At 54.2% G+C, this 18,834-nt stretch overlaps 1 protein-coding gene across 3 annotated transcripts in view; it reads right to left on the bottom strand.

The window, feature by feature from the left end:
• TMEM266 (transmembrane protein 266) overlaps positions 1 to 18,834 on the bottom strand; it is a 113,136-nt gene that overhangs the window by 26,149 nt on the left and 68,153 nt on the right. For all 3 annotated transcript variants that reach the window (XM_004758494.3, XM_004758491.3, XM_004758493.3), the window contains 4 exons: positions 18,247 to 18,320; positions 8,240 to 8,296; positions 7,015 to 7,153; positions 2,507 to 2,622 (listed from right to left, as the gene is read on the bottom strand). In XM_004758494.3, the coding sequence (XP_004758551.1) occupies positions 2,507 to 2,622; positions 7,015 to 7,153; positions 8,240 to 8,296; positions 18,247 to 18,320 (386 nt within the window). The remainder of the gene's footprint in view (positions 1 to 2,506; positions 2,623 to 7,014; positions 7,154 to 8,239; positions 8,297 to 18,246; positions 18,321 to 18,834) is intronic.

The raw sequence follows: 18,834 nt of genomic DNA, 5'->3' as shown, positions 1-18,834 counted from the left end.
GTGGAAAGAACTGGGGGTGGGGCTGCCGGTAGGGTTTTCTCTTGGCCATGTGGCCCACGCGCTGTGACTATGAGGCTTGCAGTGGGTCAGCTTGTTCTCTGCCGGGCTGGAGGGCTATGTGAGAGCTTATGAAGGGCAGATGAGGTATTCTGTCGCTGTGTGTCACGTGGCCAACTGCAGCCACGTGGTGTTCATTTTCCTATTAGTAGACTGAAAGCTGCCTGACCAAGCTCCAGCCAGATCCTGGCTGACACCCAGATGTGTCCTCTCCCTCCTCCTCTACACCTCCGTCTACTCTGAACCCAGGCCTCTCCCTGCTGGGTGGCTGAAAAAGCTTCTCAGCCCAGGCTTCTTATCTCCGTTCCTCACTCTTGCCCATCCCACCTCCAATAGCAGCCGGAGAGATCCATCAAAAACGCCAACCTGAGACTTCCCACCCCTGCTTCTAACACCCCAGGCCTCCCCTTTCCCTACGGGATGGAGCCCAAATTCTTAGATCAGCCATGTAGGCCCTTCCCAAGCCAGCCTCCTCCTCCCTGAATGGCCTTGAACTCCCCTGGTACAACACCCACTCTAACGCCTCACCTGTCCCCTCTGACAGGCACCCTTCTCCAAGTGGCCCTGCCCAATGCCAGCTCCTCTGGAAACCCATCCGCTCCCCTGCCCACTGGCATGCAGAACTCCAGACATGTCCCTGCCCCAGGCAGGCACCAGACTGCCCCTGTTTGCTTTTGGGCCTGCCAGACTGGAGCCACACAGAGCCTCCTGGGGGTAGGGGCCAAATCCTCTCCACCACAGTGCCCCCAGTGCCCAGCACAGGCCGTGATGGTGCTGGCAAACTAGATGCATGGGTGAGGGTGAAGCTGATGCCAACCACTTAGGGACTAGAACACTGGTCTTCCCAGGTCCACAACCCTGTAAAGACTGCCCCATGCCCAGTATCCTGAGGAGGAGGATGTTCTCCTGAGGGCTGTGTCCCCTGATGTCCCCTCTTGTCTCTCATAAACATTTTGTGCTAAAATGAAAGGCCATCGTGTTCCCAAAGTAGATAAAAAGATTTGGTTCCCTGACCGACATTCCAAAGAGATGATTTTGAAGACTCTGTGTGCCTGTTCTTGTGGACAATTCTAGGGATCAATTTGTGGTGACATTCCACAGACTTCCCACTCCCTCCAGCTCTTCTTCTAGCTAGGAGAGGTTGGGGTTGGGGGCCCTGGAGACCCACCATGAGAGGGTGCTGGGCTGTGGGCAAACGTAAGTCAGACGAGGTCTATCCTGCGGGAGCATGCCATTCCATGGGAGCAGCAGTCCCGGGTGCAGAGAACCAGAGCCCGTGGCAGCGAGTGCCCAGTGCTCAGTGGAGGCCCACAGCAGGGCCAGGGGTTAAGGGAGCAGTGACTGCTGCAGGAGGACAGTGCTGTGGTTAGTGGAAAAGCCAGGACACGCAGGCTACACACAAATCAGTTAGGCAGGGCTGACAAGGGGCAAGGGCTCAGGCAAGGGGTACATCACAACCAAAATGAAAGATGGGACGGCACAGCGCTTGTCGGAATGGGAGGTGACTCTGTCTGACTTCTTCAGAGTGTTTATGTACGACATGAAGGATGTATGAGGGTGAAAAGCCAGGCAGATGCATGTGGCCCTCAGACCCCCACAGAGAGTGCCTGTGGGCTCCACAGAGGAGCAGGGGGAGGGAGCAAGGGGTGTCCATCCTCACTGCACTGCAAGCCAGAAGCACTCAGCCCCACACGGGATAAGTAGCTGGGGCACTCTGCCTGGGCTGGCCCTGGGGACTAAGGGTGGGGGGCAATAGCTTATGTGGCTCATAGGGTAAGGGGCAGTGGCCTGTCCTCCTCCCAGAATCCAACGGAGAGGCCAGAATGACCATATATTTCATTTCGTCTATTCTCTTCCACACTTTCCACCACCTCGCTTGCTGGTCCCCTCTGCGGCAATCTCACTGGCATTCTCACCAGGTACGAGAACATCCCCTCCCTGGAGGCTGTGTTTTTACAGAGCTCTGTAGTCTTGCTGCAGGACCCAGCTGGCCCCCCGCCCCGCCCCACTGGCTCTGCTGAGCATGGCCTCACAGGGCCCCTCTCTGTCTTCCCCATAGCTCCTGGAAGGCACAGAGAACTGTGAACACCTCTTGTGTGGTGACTGGTCCACAGTGGTGCCCAGCAACCTCTGCGGACAGAAGCTGTCCCCTGCTCTAGAGACCACTGTGTCCAGAAGACTCTGCTGAACTAAGTTGGTGATGGCTGGCTCAGGCTGGAAGGCTCACTGGTCACCATGGTACAAAGAGAAAGCACCCTGGCCTGAGAGTTGGTGCTGAGCCCAGGCCTGGTGAGGCCAAGCAGGAGTGACCTTCAGAGACTGGTTTCCCACTCTGTGGGCCTTAGGTTCCCCATGTGTCCTCGGGGGCCCTGCAGTTCTGGTCTCCTGCGGTTTTAGGCATCACCGGGGCCCTTGGCTCTGGACAGACCCGGGAGTGGCAGGGCATTACCCCTTGCTCCTGACAGATCTGCGTCAGTCTCTCCAGCTGCTCGTCTTGGATGACCTTGGCCTTCTCGTACTGCTGGATGACCATCTCCATCTCCACCTTCACCGGCAGGACGTAAGCTGGAAGACAGAGACAGCTCCATGAGGAACTTGGCAGTAGTGGGGCTCAGGAGGGAGAGGGGCCAGTCCCAGCAGCCAGCCAGCGGCAGGTTCAAGTCCGGGAGTGGTTCCTAGAGGAGCCGGGGGGTGCAGGGGCTCAGGGGTTGTCTAGGCACCCCACAGTACCCAGACAGTATAAAAGGGCTAGAACCCCAATCTGCGGTGACCAAGAGAACTGTTTTCCTCCTTTGTCCTAGTGACAGCACCCTTCCTTCTGGCTGTGTGCACAGCTGCCCGGAGCAAGGGCTGGACTTCTGAGTATCCTGTGCAGCTATGGCCAGCTGTGAGACCACAGTCTGGACATTGTGAGGCAAGTGCAGGTGTCGTGCAGCAGCTTCCGGGAGCTGGCGGTAACAAGGAAGCAGAAATCCTGGAATCCTCACTCACAGCTGGTGGGAAAGTGACATGGGGCAGCCGCTCTGGAAAACAGTGGAGCAGGTCCGGAGATGGCTAAAACAGAGTGACCACAGGGCAGGGCGAGTCCATGCCTAGGCACTTCAGAGAAATGAAAACATACCGCCACACAAAAGCTTGGACATGGATGTTCCCAGTAGTCAAATGGGGAAACAAGCTAAACGTCCAGCAGTGGATGAGGGGATCGAGAAAATGTAGCCTGTCCATACAAACGAGCATGATGCAAAAATAAAAAGAAATGAAACACAGGCTACACATGGATGAAACGCTTTTGCTCAGTGAAGGAAAGCAGACACACCAGAACACCTAGACTATGATCCTACTCATAGGAAATGTCCAGAAGAGGCAAATCTACAGAGACAGGAAGTAGGTTAGTGGCTGTCTAGGGCTGGGAGGGTCATGTGAAGTGACTGCTAATGGGTACGGGCTTTCTTTTTGAAGTGGTGAAAGGCTCTAAGCTTAGGTTTTGGTGATATTTGCATGACCCTAGCAATATACTAAAAGCCATGGAATTGTGCACTTTAAATGGGTGTTTCATGTGAGAACTATATCTCAATGAAGATGTCTAAAGAGGAAAGGCAGCTGGGGCTTTCCTTTTGCCTCTTTATCTTCTTCCTCTCTTGCTTCTTCCTAGTGGCCGAGATAAGGATGTGATGGCTAGCCCTGGAGCAGCCATCCTGGGCCATGGGGTGACTTTGGAAAGTAGACAATGTATGGCAGAGCAACAAACAGGAAGAGCCTGGAGTCTCAACCACAGAGAGTGCCACATCAGCCCGGGACTCCGACCCCTGCAGACCTTCTTGTGAGAGAAAGGCTTCCGCTTTAAGTCACTGTCATTCTGGGTCTCTTTTACTCATGGACAGTCCTATTCACCCAGAGAGAGTCTAGCCTCGGGTTGGAGGGCCCCAGATCTTGTAGCCTGTTGGTAGCCACATGGGCCCTTCCCTTGGGCAGTTCTCCAGGCTCTGTGAAGTCTCAGTATCAACTCCTGACCCGACCCTGGCCTCTGGCCTTCATGCTCTTCTCATATCACAGAATTCAGCTTTTCCTGACTAGTCAGAAATTTTGGTCACGTGCCTCTCTTGCCGCTGTATTCTACAACTCTCCACATCTCCACTCTTCGATTCCTTTTCCACCCATGATCTCCCACCCTCTGGGTGTTCTCTGGCTGCTGCAGGAATCATGTGGGGCAGAGAAAGCAGAATTCTCATGTTTGCTTCTCAACTGGAGGGCAGCCCACTTGTCCTGCAGGCCCGTCTCCAGGCTCCCAAGGCTGGACCCAGTGGCTTCTGCCTCCTCAGAGCTCTGCTGAAGCCAATTCACACCCAGGGTGAGAGAAGCAAATTAACACCCACACTTTCACCCAGCACATCCCTATCCTGAGGCTTCCAGTGGTACAGCCATGCCTGCTATGTCAGGATAAAGGGGCAGCAGCTGGGAAGAGCGCTCGCAATGGGCTGTCAAGACCCATCACTGTGAGGGTGACCAGCTGTTCACAGCTGGCTGAGAAGAGCCAGAAGGCGCTGTTCCTGCTCTGAAGGGAGACGATGTTCTTGTGAGTGGACCCGCCCTGAGCAGATGAGGGTGAGTGTACAGATAAAGAGCACACTGGCACTTGCCGGTGGGCCTGAGCTCCAATTTGCTTTGCTGTGCGACCCTTATCCCTCTTGGCCTCAGTTTCCCCATCCGTCAAATGACAGGAATGGACGAGACGACCTCTCAGAGCCTTCCCGGTTTGGACCTTACAAAGTCACATTCCAGTTGGATGAAGATTCTGGATTAGGAGCTAGCTCCCTGAAAAGACATCACATCCCACAGTGCTAACGGGGTGGAATGTGGGGGCAGGGACTAGCAAGAGGAAACCCTGCCAGCGGATGAGAAACCCCAGAGGCTGTCCTTCCTGCCCCATACCCTTCCCCCACTCCCCTGCAAATGCTGTTGAGGTATCCTCATAGCCACAATTTCTGACATTTGCAACCAAATTTCAGGGCCAGAGTGACCTTAAGAGTCTGTATACGATACAATCTGTAGTCTTAATAGTCTATCTAATGGTGGTCTGAACCTGCTCCAGAAGGTCCTTAGAGATGCCCCCAGGAGGGGCGCCTGGGTGGCTCAGTGGTTTAGGCCTCTGCCTTCGGCTCGGGTCATGATCTTGGGTTCCTGGGATCGAGCCCCTCATCGGGCTCTCTGCTCAGTGGGGAGTCTGCTTCCCCCTCTCTCTATTTGCCTGCCTCTCTGCCTACTTGTGATCTCTGTCTATCAAATAAATAAATAAAAATCTTAAAAAAAAAAAAAGAGACAACATGGATGGAACTAGAGCGTATCATGCTTAGCGAAATAAGTCAAGCAGAGAAAGACAACTATCATATGATCTCCCTGATATGAGGAAGTGGTGATGCAACATGGAGGCTTAAGTGGGTAGAAGAAGAATAAATGAAACAAGATGGGATTGGGAGGGAGACAAACCATAAGTGACTTAATCTCACAAAACAAACTGAGGGTTGCCGGGGGGAGGGGGTTTGGGAGAAGGGGGTGGGATTATGGACATTGGGGAGGATATGTGATTTGGTGAGTGCTGTGAAGTGTGTAAACCTGGTGATTCACAGACCTGTACCCCTGGGGATAAAAATATATGTTTATAAAAAATAAAAAATTAAAAAAAAAATAAATAAATGGTAGTAAAGTACAAAAAAAAAAAAAAAAAGATGCCCCCAGGAGAAGAGAGGGCAAGGAGGTAGGCTCTGCCCACCCCCACTTCAAGTCAACAAAAATACTTCCCTTTTAATCTATCTTTCACACTGGCGAGCTGCATAAGATTTTGCAGAAGAAAGGTTTTGCTACTTTAAAAAAGCTCAGGAATCGTCATCTATATAACTTCCTTGTTGTGCCTTGCCCCTCCATGTGACCACCTGGCTCAGACTGCCCCACACTCCTGCAGGAGCCCACCTCCTTGAGGGGCAGGCCAGCCCATCTGTGGTGGTTCTGTGCCTGGTCTGTGTCGAGTCTGGCTGAGGTGAGGTGGGCCTCTCTGCCATGTCCTGGGAGGTCTAAGGACCACCTTCTGGAACCTGGAGCTGGCTTCTCCCTCTTCCCCATCCCCAGGCCACCCCATCCTAGTACCCTGCCCCATTCTTCAGGGACAGGGTTTCCAGAATTCTCTCATTTGGGTGTCCTCTTCCGGGGGGACACTCTCAGGTCTGTCATTTCCTGGAAATAGAGGAATGACCTAAGTCAGGGCAGAGCTCTCCACAAGAGGTGGCTCCTTTGGGAGGGTGGCCTTTGGCTCTGATGGTAGCAAAGGCAGGTAACAGAGAGCGGAGGTAACAGACACTCTCTGGGAACGGAAGCTCAGATGGGAGCACGTGCCACTAACACTGACCAAAACAAGCCAAAATGCAGACCAAGCCAGCACCTCTCCCAGAAACCATCTTGAGCTGTTTGCAGGTCGACAGGTTAGGGGCGGGGCACCCCTTGCTGGACAGAGGGGAGATGGGCCCCACAGGGAGCAACCCCTCGACCAATAGGCTGGACAAAGCCAGTGGTGAGTTTGTAGGCGGCGGGCGGCAGGCGTGCGTCCAAACCCTCAGGCTGTGGAATGCTGGTGTTCCAGAATGGCAGGCCCTGCTGTAAGTTCTCATGGGAGGCGCTGGCCAGCAGGACATAGAATAAATAGTTATGTTGGAACGAACGCTCAAGTGCTTGCACGGGACATCTGGGCAGTGTGTGCAGCTCCTGGACATGTGACATGGAGTGAGTGGTGACAGGCTTGTTGTTTCTGCACCAGCAGGCTCTGGCCTCCAGTCCCTGAGGCTGGCAGGGTTATGCCTCCCACCTACCCCGTACCACGTGGCCTCCCTCTGCTCTTAGTCAATAGTGCCAGACTCAGTAGTGGCCACCTGCCACCCTGCCAGCGCCGCTGACCCTTCTTGGACCACTCACCATCAATGACCCTCTTCACCCGCCAGATCCGGAGCATGATAATGAGGCTGATGGCATCCCAGGGGCTCCTGGGCCCATTGGCCACAGTGGACGCCACCATTGGGGCCAAGGACAGGATGATCACAGCCCCATCAAACACCTGTGAGAGGAATTGGATTTCAGTGCCATGGGCCACTTCCTGGATGTCCCAGAAGCAGGTCAGACAAAGCAGCTGGTATGGCTGAATTCTCCAGGAGGTCTGTCCCCACATCAGTTCTCCCCTATCCCCACCTCAGGTCTCCCCTGACCCTCCTCCATCTCTTCAGTGACCTCTCCACTCCTAGACATGCCCATGGTACTCTCTTCCCTCTTAAGTGACCTAAGCTCATCCACAGACTTTGTTCCAACGGCCTGGGGTTGCTCCCGGCATCTTCCCAGTGTCTCATCCCCTCCTGGGAGTGGGCTTGTATTCCATGCCCCAGTGTTCCTGTTCTAGCCTTTCTGAATCCCTCACTGGCAGTGGGGGCTGAAGGCTGGATCCCTTGGGTAGCAGGAGCCCAGAGCCTACATCTTATTTCTATCTGACGCTGAGTCTCTCACCACAAGGAGGAAGGGCTAGGAGAAGAGGGGGCCCGGCATGGGCAACTGAGCCTTGGGCCCCGACCTTCTACCTGTCTGCTCAAGCTTGGGTTCATCTGGACTTCCATGGGCCAGGCCCCTTTATGTCTGTTCCCAGCACGTGGCCCAAAGAGGCTACAGCGTGGATGTGGGGCGGGAGGTGGGTGAGGAAGGAGTGGACAATGGACATGGTCCTGGTCCTGCATGTACAAAACTCCCAGCGACAGCCAGGCTTCCTTGGCCTTTCATCCCCACCTACTAAACCAGACACTTTTACAGGAAGCAGAGCGGCCGGATACTCTACTGAAACAAGCTTGCCCAGCTCTCTGACCACTGGGCCATTTTAGAGTGGAATCATTTGTTTTAAGACACATTTCAAAGCTTTTCCAACTGACTCAAAAAAACTTCTCAAATCTTGCAGAATTTTGAGGAGAATTTTCAGGCTGTCCCTTTGCCAGGAACTTTCTCCACCTGCCTGTCCCCTGCCCTCCAACCCCAACAACACAGCCACAGGGACTTCTGCACCCAGTGTGGAAGGATCAGGCCTTTTTGAGGTCCCACCCGGAGGGATATTTTCCGGCTCCCAGAATGGCCAGTGTGGGGGGTGCGCACTGACGCTGGCCTTTACCTCTATTTTGTTTTCGATATAATCCCAGATCCCAAGCACCACGATCCGAAGTACAGTCTGGGGAGAGGAAATGAGAGAAAAGATTATGATTACTGCTCTCCAGCCTGTGCCCATACCCCCAGCGGAGAAGATTCCAGAGCTCAGAATCGGGGACTCTGCCTCCTTGCTCAGTAATGGAAAATGTCTTTACCACCCTCTGAGAGTTTCTCAGCTTACATGCCCTCCCCATCACACTTTGCCTCAGCTCCTGGTTTGCATCACGATCCATGCAAAAACAAAAACCTCCCCCCCTCCCCACCCTAACACACTGCAGTGCTCCCAGGACATACAGAATATACCCCGATCCCACTTCCCTCTCCAGATTCATCGCCTGCACGCCTGTCTATGCCACAAATCTACAAACATGCAAGCTCTTTCCTCTTTGCACATGGCAGACTGCCTGTTCGCTCCTCTCCCTTCTCCCCCAATCTCCTCTCTTTTTCTTAGAGAATAATTGGATAATTAGCATGGTCACCCAGCCACAGCCAACATCTCCCAGCTGTTGAAGGCCTTAGGCTCCTTCTCCTCTTTCCCTCTTCCCAAAGACTAGACGGTGCAGGTACGGTGGGTGAGCCGTCTTTGGTAGGGAGGGCTGGGCAACAAGATGGAGGCCTTCTGGGTCCCCAGCAGCCCCAAACGACCACATCTGCCTGAACTGTTCACCCCACTTGTCCTTCCGTGAGAGAGAAATGGACCCCGCCTCGTTAAAGTCCTTGTGTTTTCTGTTTTCTTTTTAGAGCAATGTGGCCAGTGTGCTAAGCAGCGGTACCCTTTCCCTTCTCTACCTGGAAAAGGCCTTCCTGTCCTTCTGGCCCCTGCTGGGATGTCACCTCCGTGAAGGACTCCCACACTCCCTGGGCTCAGTCTTTCCTTGGTGTTCCTGCAGAACTTGGGGACATCAATCACTCTCTGGGGTGCTTCATCGTACCTTGTGGTGATTACTTCCCTGATCCCCCAGGCAAGGCTCAAGAGACACTGATTTCTCTCACGCAGGGTAGACACAGAATGCAAGTGTGGCTTGAGTCCATGAACAAATGCACGCAGGAAGGACGAATTCCTTAAGACCCCTAGTAATTTACTCCAGTGCTGCTGCCTTCAGGAGAGGGCTCCTTCCCAGGACTATGTCTCACTCCAAAGAGAGTATGTACATGCCAGTCTCAGAGGACCCTGGTACATGTGTCTGGAGGTCCTTCCTAAAGCAAGACGACTAGCTCCCAGTAATTCACACCAGATGGTGTCTCTGCTGGCATGGGCTGCAGTATAAGACCAGCCATCTGAACTCAACAAAGCTACTGACTGCCCATGGATCTCCACCCACACTTACAGCACGAAAAGGTTTGGCTGATAAAATTCACCTCCTCCTTGTTAAAGCCTATCCTGTCTTCATGAAGGAATGAGTAGGTGGGATCCTGGCGGCATCTTTGACAACAGAGAGGGTCATGTGATAGCCCGATGTCCATTCTCACATGGCTTCTTGATAGGGGACCAATGCTTAACTGCTGGACAAACTCCAGAAACCTGGGTTGAGGTCCAAGACATCTTGAAGTCACAGCTCAGTAATGTGTGGCCTTGGGCAAATCAAATTGCCTCTCTGTGCCTCAGTTTCCCCTCTGCCAAGGAGATGGGTTAAATGACTCGAATCTCCCAATTCCTTATGAAATTAACCTTTGCCATTTACTACATACCAGTAAGTGCCAGGCCCTGGGCCAGTACCTCACATGTGGTTCTCATTTTGCCGAGAGGGAAGCTGAAGCTCACAGAGATGAAGTGGGCTTCCCAGGTCACTCGGGCATTGGATGGTGAGTTGGCCTTTGGACCTGGACGGTTTTGACTCTGCGTGGCATTCTCCAGCAGTGGAGCCACAGATGGACCTCATTTCTTTGGTTGTTATTCCATCCATCTAACTGGGCTGACATTGAAATGTGGTGTTTATCTCCTCTGAAATCTCACTTTGGCTACATCCACTCCAAATTCCCAGTTGTGAGGCTCCCAGAAGCAGAAAGTCTGGGCCAAGAGAGAGGGGAAGAGGGCCTGGTCCAAATAGGATTTCTCCTGGGGTTGCTACTTCTCCTTTTTCCTCTTTTAAAATTGTGGTAAAATACACATAACACAAATTTTACCATTTTAACCATTTCTAAAGTGTACTGTGACATTAAGTACATTCACACCGTCATGCAACCGCTCATCTCCAGAAGTTTTCCATCACACTCATTAAAACCCAACTCCCCATCCCCACCCCCCCACCCCCACTGTGCCTGTCACCACCACTCTACTTTTTGTTTCTGAGTTTGACTACTCTAGGACCCTCATATAAAAGGAATCCTCTCACTTCTTGATAAACAAGGCAGCAGTCCAGGGGATGCAGGGTTGGGGGATGAAGAAGGGAGCCGGCCAGGCTCGAGATGCAGCCAGCAACCCCAAGGGGAGGAGCAGGCAGCAGACAAGACACATGGAGCCTCTGTGCTCCGGGAAGGGATGGAAGTTGAATGGCTACCAGGCTAAAGCTGAGCCACAGAAACCAGCGGAGCAGCTGGAGCATGGGCTACTTGTCTCTCTCATTGCTGGCCCATCCCCCTGGGGTCCATCCTCTGAGGTCCGACTCAGGTCACCCTCCTCCTTCCTAACCCAGTCCGTGGAAACACAACAGCCAAAGGCAGCTGTGGAGACACCTCCTGGCCCAGCCTCCCGCTGCGGAGGGGGAACTGGGGGCGTGGAGAGAGCTGCTCCAAGTCTGAGTCAAAGCTAGAAAAAGAACCCAGCTTGGAGACAGCCCACCTGGCGGCCTTCGTCTGCGGCATCCTTTGCCAAATTTCCCTGCCCATGGAGACAGGCACCTGGCCACACTGCCTGCGAGGGGCTGACTGATCCAGTCACAGCTGTGTTTCTCGATAGGCAGGCAAGTCTCCCTGCGTCAGCATCTGGGGATCTGTCTCAAATGCAGATTCCTGAGCTTGCATGGAGATCCAGGTATCCGAATCTATGGGGGCAGGGCCCAGGAATATGCCTTTTTCACAAACTTCCCTAGGGCACCCACTGGAACCACAGGGATTTATCAAGCAACAATGTCCCATGTTGGAAACAGGGAGGCCACATGCCTAGATGCAACAGGGAGGAGAATTACAGTAACAGTCCAAAATCTGATCCTCGCTGGGGCTCTCTCCCTTACTACGCATGTGCCATCGGCTAGAACGAGGGTGGACCAGCGACCCAGGCTGCCTGCCTCACCAGGCTGCTACGAAGCTCCACAGGGAAGGCAAGAGCAGGGCAGTAGGGAGCGGCTGTTTTATCACTCACTCCAACCTGAGGCCCCTTGTCCTGCAATCCTGTCCCCAAGAGTTGCAAAGGGCTTTGAGCAAGGGTCCAAGGAAACCCAAATCCTTGGAATTCCTGGAGCTTGGAAGCTCCAGCTGCCTCTTTCCTGCCTAGGACTGAAGGTTTTCAGCCCCTTCAGTCCAACCTTGCCTCCAAGAGCTAAGGATGCTCTGGCACATGGGATATAAAACAGGAGCAAAGGGACCAGCCTCCCCTTCACTCCTCCATCCTCACACTCTCAAAATCCATGGGCATGGAGCACAGCAAGCCTCCTCCCCAGGAGGTTGGTATCTTCCCTAGGGGTCTACACGTGAACTCCAGACCAGACACAGTAGCCAATACCTCCGTCGGACCACGGCTCATGGGCAAACTGCTGCACTCTCCCTGGTGCTGGCTTCATTCTGGCAGGAGGTGCTCAATTCCCTTGAAAGAATGGGTATGAGACCCATAGGGCAGACAACACGACCAGTTGTCAGTCCCTTCTACATTGTGTGTGTGCACTCTGTGCCAGCCCTCGGGTAAGGAAGCAAGCGTGAAACACACAGGCTGTGAAAAGCTGAGTTCCAGAACTTCCTCTCAGCCCCCAAACCCTCTCAGTCTCCTCATTCTAAAACATCCCTCACTGATCCCATGTCTCCCTTCAGCTGCCGCCGTTCCTCTTCTCCCAGGCGGAGGTTTGGAGGTGGCGCCTCCACTTCACCCGCTGCAATCTGCCATGAGCCTCACCACAGTGGTGGAACCTCTCCTACCTTGTTAGCGATGCCGGCTCTCATGGATAAAGTCCTGCAATTTATCTCAGTGTGGCAGTGTCTAGTGTGCTGGGCACTTTCCTCCTCTTCAAGAACCCCCCTTCTGTCTCCAGGGTACCAGCAGCTCTGGGTTCTCCTCCCACTTCCCTTGGCTACACCTGCTTGTTCATCTGGGCTTTCTTTTCCTCCGTCCATACCGACAGTGCTTCCCAGGGCCCCAGTTTCTTCTCTACTCCCTAACCCCATCCAGGGACGATCGCTACCTTGGCTGCACTTCCCACCCATAGCCAGAAGCCCCCTAAGTCCATGTGTCTGGCAGGAGCTCCGCTTGGCACATCCCATCACTGTTGCCTCTTTGGCTGGCCTTCTCCACTGCCATGCTCCCCTCCAACCCCTGGCTGCCAGTGATGATCTGTGATCAGTGTAGCTCTTTAATCTCTTTCCCCTTGTCCCTTTCTCCATCTCCCTCCTACTTTCTGGTTCAAACCATTAACCTTGAACAGCTGAGCCATGCCTCCTAAATGGTCTCCAAATTCCAGTCTTCCTACTTCCTCCCGACCTGGATGTCAGGGTGACTTCTCTAAAAAGCCAATGTCATCACACCCCTCTCCTGCTTAGAGGCCTCCAGTGGCTCCCCACTGGCTTTAGATCAAGACCCCAACCCCTGAGCAAGACATTAGGGACCTCTGTGATCTGGTCTTGCTGGGGTTCCCCAGATGTCTCACCACCTCCCCTGCCATAGTGGACAACCAGACACAGGGTTCTGGCTCCCGCCTCTGTCCCCTATGCATTCTGTGACCGCTGCCTGAGGTCCTTCCAGCTCACCCACCTGCAAGCTCACACCTCTGCAGACAGATTGCTTCCATGACTACCTTGAGCTTGAACTTCAGCCCCTTTTCCAGGGCTCTCATATTTGCTTGGCTGCTTCCCAGATAACTACAGACACCCCGAAGCTGGGCCTGCACGGTGGCACCAGATTTTTATCTCTGCACAGCACCTCAGGTGCCTGGCTGAGGTATGCGAAGACCAAGGGCTCTTGGCAGTGGTGGAAGAGCAGCAAGAAGTCACAGCAGGCTTGCTCCAGTGCTGGTCCCACGGGGGTGGTGGGGCACACGGGCCAGGCTGGGGATGGCAGCCTCGCACCTTCTGAATCAAGCCTGATCCCTTGAGAAGTCCAGTGCTCTGGGCTCTTACCCATTTCCTCCTCTTCAGTCTTTTTAGGACAATTTCATAATCCTATCAGGCTTTTCCTGTGAGGTGGTGGGGCAGTCGCTGCTCACATTATGGAAGGGAAAAGTGCAATCAGAAGTGACAGGATGTGTGGCTCTCTCAGCTGGGGGAAAGGCAGCTTGGGGCCCTGATTTCCCTCCACCTCTCTGAAACGTGGAAAGGCAGACAGGGAAGCCAGATTCTCTTCCCGAAGTGCGCCCCCTTTGGGCCTATCCCAAGACCCTCAGGTCAAAGATGAGGAAGCCAAGGCCCAGAGAGCGCCCGTGACTTGCCCCACATGCTGCATCCCCGTGGCCAAACTGGCTCCCTCTTGTTGCATCCTCGTCAGACACAGAGGGGACGCAAATGCATCATTTCTCAGAGCGTGAAGCCCAGCACTGCTTCTTGCCATCTGTGGGATGACCAAGGCTCACCCCTGGGAGGAAGTGGCAGGTGGGAAAGGGACCCCCTCATGAGTCCAGAGTCTTGGGCTGGCTCCTGATTTGGAAAGCGGAAGCTCTGGGTCAGTTTGGCTTAGTTGGCAATGGCCTTCCCTTGGTAAAGGCACAGGTAAGCCAGCAGGCCAGGCTCCCTTGAGATGGAGAGGCTGCACTGGAGAGGAGAGGGCAACCACAACTGATGGCGAAAGAAGCCGTGACCAACTGACAGGTGGAAAAACAAAATGTGGCCTCTCCATCCAATGGAATCTTATTCAGACATAATAAGGAATGACTCCCTAAGCCATGCAACAGCATGGGTAACCTTGACAATGCTACATTGATGGAAAAGATCATGGGTCATATGACTGTGTTTATGTGAAATACCCAGACTAGTTAAGTTCCCGGACAGAGAAAGCGGATCAGTGGTTGGAGGGGCTGGGTCAAGGGGGAATGGGGAGTGACTGCATCGTGGCTTCAGGCCTCCTCTGAGAGGGAGGAAAATGTTTTGACACTCAAAAGAGGTGACCTAGCACAGGGTATGCTCTAAATGCCACCGGATGGTACAGTTTAAAGAGTTATGCTATGCGAATTTCACCTCAATAAAATAATAAGAGGAAGAGGAGGACAAAGCAGCAGCTGCTTCCACCACTGTCTTGAGGCTCCTATCTAGAGGGCCAGCCACAGGTCAGCTTTCTCCTCTTCCAGGAAAAGAGCTGGGCCTCTCTACCCTCCCCCTCCCACCACGCCCAGCATTAGGGGATGGGGCCAACACCTCCTGGCCCGTGCGAGAACCCTGCTACTGGGTGGCCCAGTCTGGCTAGGCCCCAACCCCGTACAGTTTCAGGAAGAGAAGCAGCTGGGCTCCCCGGTTGTACGTGGCTGGCTGGTTCCGATGTCAGCCAAGGGTGGGGTTGTATGATTTGCACACAGCATTTGTACAATTCTCCATCTGGACTCCAAAAGTTTTGCTCGTTCTTGGGTGCTACAGAGCCGTCTAGAAGCACAGTCACTATCGGGGCCCAGGAAACTCTTGGGGCACCTGCTTTCACCTTGGGCCCTTTTAGGGACCCCACCCAGCCTGCCTGCCTGATACCCACTATCACAACATTGAGAAGTATCTCAGGCAAGTAGCACAGCCTGTTTGAACAGATGTCCTCAAACTGAGCCCAGAGCAGCCTCAACTTTCTCTTCTTTGGGTCTAGACATGTCTCCTGGGGCTGCACAGCACAGGGTGACCCAGTTGCCTTGAAGCAGCCCTCAGAGCACTGAGATGGGCAAAGGATGGGGTGGACAGAGCCTGCTTCTGGTCCCACCTGTCATTCCTGCAGACCCTGGGCAGCTTGCCACTCTTCTCCAGGCCTCACTGTCCCAACTTGTCAAATGCCACACCCACATTCTGGGTTTCCCTAAAGCTTAATTGAGACAAGAGCTAGCATACTGCTCAGGACTGGTCAAAAGGCACCTACCACAGCATCAGGAGCCTTGTAGGTCAAACCTTTGCAGAATCTGTGAATTAACACCCATTCTTTAAGTCCTGCCAGGCTTGGAGTCTTGGAATGACCCCACCCTCGGCCCATAGCCATGTCTCTAGGTATTTCCTGAGGAAAATGGGGCCAGACTTCAAAGGAGAGATGTTCATTTCACACAAGACGAGGCGGGTGTGCTGGTTGGGTTGGGTCAGGGGTCCAAGGCTTTGAAGGGTTGGATCTCTTCTTTCTTGGTTCCTGGCCCTGGCCCTTCCCCCAGAGTCTCGGTCCCCTCACAACCTTTTGTCACTAGGACCACAGAGGGATGCAGTGGTGACAGCCTAGAGGCCTGGGCCCAGTTTTGGCCAGAATTGGCCAAGTAACCCCACACCACTCTCTTTGTCTGTACCATTTGAAAAAGTCCACTGAAAATGCACAGCTGAGGGACACTGGCTTCCCTGGCCCTTCTCACCAGAAGTGCCCTAGTCACCAAGGAGCACAAACACTATCCCACAACTCCAAACCCACTGGGGAACAGGGGTGGAGGGGGCTTTCTTGCGCTTGCTGATGCTTGGTTCTTCGGGGCACTCCGTGACATGTGCAAACCCAGGTGCATGACTTGGGCTGCTCCATCTGGAGAGCAGCGTGTAGCAGCCCTGAGTTCCCACTGGGCAGGGTGCCCTGTTACTCCCCTGCTAGCCCTCTGTTACTCCGCGTTACTCCTCTGATGCCACCCGGTTATGGCTCCACCCGACCTGGTCTTCGGTCTTTGACAAGGCCAAGGGCAGGGACTGGTGGGAAGCTGGTGGGGAGCCCTGGCTCCTCCCACTCTGGGTGTGTGTCTGGGAGTGGGTGGTGGGGGTTTGAGGCTGAGATTCCTCTGCACAGGGGCTTGTCTGTCTCAGGTATCTTGTCTCTGGCAGTGACAGGAAGGGAATGCCAAATTCATGCTAGGAAATAAATTCTGCAAAGTCAATAAAACCAAAGCAGAGGGATAGAGGGGAAAACTGCAGCAACTGATGAAACATTTTTGTTGGCAGTCACAGGCACAGGACACATTTTCCAAGGTTTGCATCAAGGAGACATCTGGCCATGGCCTGTGTGTCTGCGGGAGGGAATCATGGGGAGTGGAGGCAAGGGAGCTGGGGAGGGCAAGACCCTCCAAAGGGAGGGAGGCTGGGAAGCAGGCACTGTGGAGGGGCTGCTGAGTCACCTCCAGGGCAATGGTTTCAGCGAGCTGGTGGGGACACTACCCGGGAGGGTCAATGTTGGGATCTGCCCCCATAGCCAGAGCTTCAGGCCCGGGCTTGCCTGACAACTCTGTGGGCTGCAGGAACCGAGGCATGCGGAGGGAATGTTCTATGCTTGGATTGCCTGCCACCCAGCCCCACCACACCGCATACCCAGACTCAGGATTCAGGACTGATCTTTGAAGGCTACTGAGGGCTACTACAAGGGGCCAGAGCCAGCCCACAAGAGGACCTCGGGACTCTTAACTCTTTAGGTTTCCTGACCATGTCTCCAAATAGTCTGTACTTCCATACCTTCACTCATGAGGTTCCTCTCGCACAGCATCCTTTTTCCCTTCGAGGCACTGCTGTGCTCTGGGACCCAGAGCCCCCTGAGCCTGTGGGGTAGCAGCATCCATGTTGACGTGAGCCGTGTGTGTGTGTGTGTGTGTGTGTGCATGTGCACGCATCTCTCCAACAGGCTCTCTGCCTTTTCTTTCTGCCATTCTCCCCATGCTTTGACCCTGCTGAAAGGCCCCATTGGGCCCTCTGCGTGAGCTGATGTGGGCTTGTGGCCGTGGAGGTGGGGCAAATGGGCGGATAGGGACAGTGAGCAGCTTGACTTGGGCTAGTCTTTTGTTCCATTGGGAAGAACTGGATTTCCACAGGAAATTCTCCCATCTTTCAATGACTTGCCACTGCTCACAAGATAAAAAGTCCAACCTTCCCAGCCCCCTGGGAGACCTGGCCCATAGCAGTCCGAAGTCAACGGCACTGAAATGCAGGCCAGGGTATCACTGGGATGGTCTGGGGACTGCTCGTAAGAAGGGTCACTCACCCCTGTGGACAGGCAGAGCAAGGTGCTATTATCCTGGCTGCCCATACGGTTCAGTCTCATACTGGGCAACTAACGCACACTAAAACCCAGTGACCCAGGAGTCCCCAGGAGCTCGTTCCCTCTTACCTCACACAGGGAGATCCCGACTTGGGCTTCAGTTGGCTGGCTATAGCAATGGTAAAGGGTGTCCGTGATCCCCGATCCCACCACTCCATTCCTGTGGCCCTGTGCTCATACGCGGCCTAGCAGACCCCACAGTCCTGCATCCCCTGCTCAAGTCCACTGCCCAGGCTTGGGACTCCATTCTCTCTGCCCACTGTGTGCCCAAGCCGCGGGTAGTTCTCACCACCTGCAGGCCCCCCGGGCATCAGCCCAGCCCCCTGCCTGCTGCTCACCACACATGGCCTTTTGCCCTCCCTCAGCCACTTCCTCCTCAGTCTCACTTTCACACACGTTGTTGCCTACCCCTTATTCGGAGGACACCTGCTTGTCCTCTGGGATTCCACGTGGGGGTCATGAGCTGGGGTTCAGGCCTCCCTGGAGGCGTCAGCAGTGGCACAAACACCTCCTAGCCCAGAGCCCAGCTCCCTGCCCTGTTTTCCCCTCTGTGCAGCCTTGAGGGCCAGCAGAGGGCAGGACACTGGTAAATATTTAGGGAACAGAGTTTGGTCTCCCCACGGCAGGAGTTGTCCTAAAGAGGTCACAGGACCCAAGTCTTTACCTACCTCTGAGAAGAATACAGAAAGAATGACCAGGCTGATCCAGTGAATAATGCCGGCAAACTGGAATGCGCTGGAAACTGCAACAAACACAATAATGGGCCAATTTTAGGTGGAAGGAGTTAGGTGCATTGGTAGAGGGCCTTCACAGCATGGAGGCAGACCACTGGGAGCCCAGGGCCTGCTCCTGGGAACACTGAGATCTGGACAGAATCAGGCCAGAGAACATCAAGGGCAGCTTAAAATGGTGTCTGCGGTGGAGGTGGGGGGAGGACGGCTGGCCAGTGGTGCTGTTCTTTCCTTCTGAGAGGCCTCCTCTATCTCCCCCATAGGCCGCCTCCCAGAATTCCAGCGCAGTCCCATCAGCCTTGTGGGCTTCGAGCTACAGCCGTCCTCCTAGAAAGGGCCCTCCAGAGCCAGGCTTAGGAAGTCCTCCGTGGCTTTCAGAGCTGGGAAGGCAGCTTCAGTCAAGTCCAGATGAGCTTTCAGAAACTCCCACCACCATTCCCCTTCAAAAGTGTGGGCTCAGTTTTGTCCTAAAACTGTCAGTGGGACTCAAGGCAAGCTTCCTTTGGCTTTTCACTGTGAAAACTC

The sequence above is a fragment of the Mustela putorius genome, unplaced genomic scaffold (genome assembly GCF_011764305.1).
Source record: "Mustela putorius furo isolate JIRA1106 unplaced genomic scaffold, ASM1176430v1.1 tig00003972_pilon_pilon_pilon, whole genome shotgun sequence".
In the NCBI taxonomy this organism is placed as follows: domain Eukaryota; kingdom Metazoa; phylum Chordata; class Mammalia; order Carnivora; family Mustelidae; genus Mustela; species Mustela putorius.
This window is presented reverse-complemented; position numbering and strand designations above follow the sequence as displayed.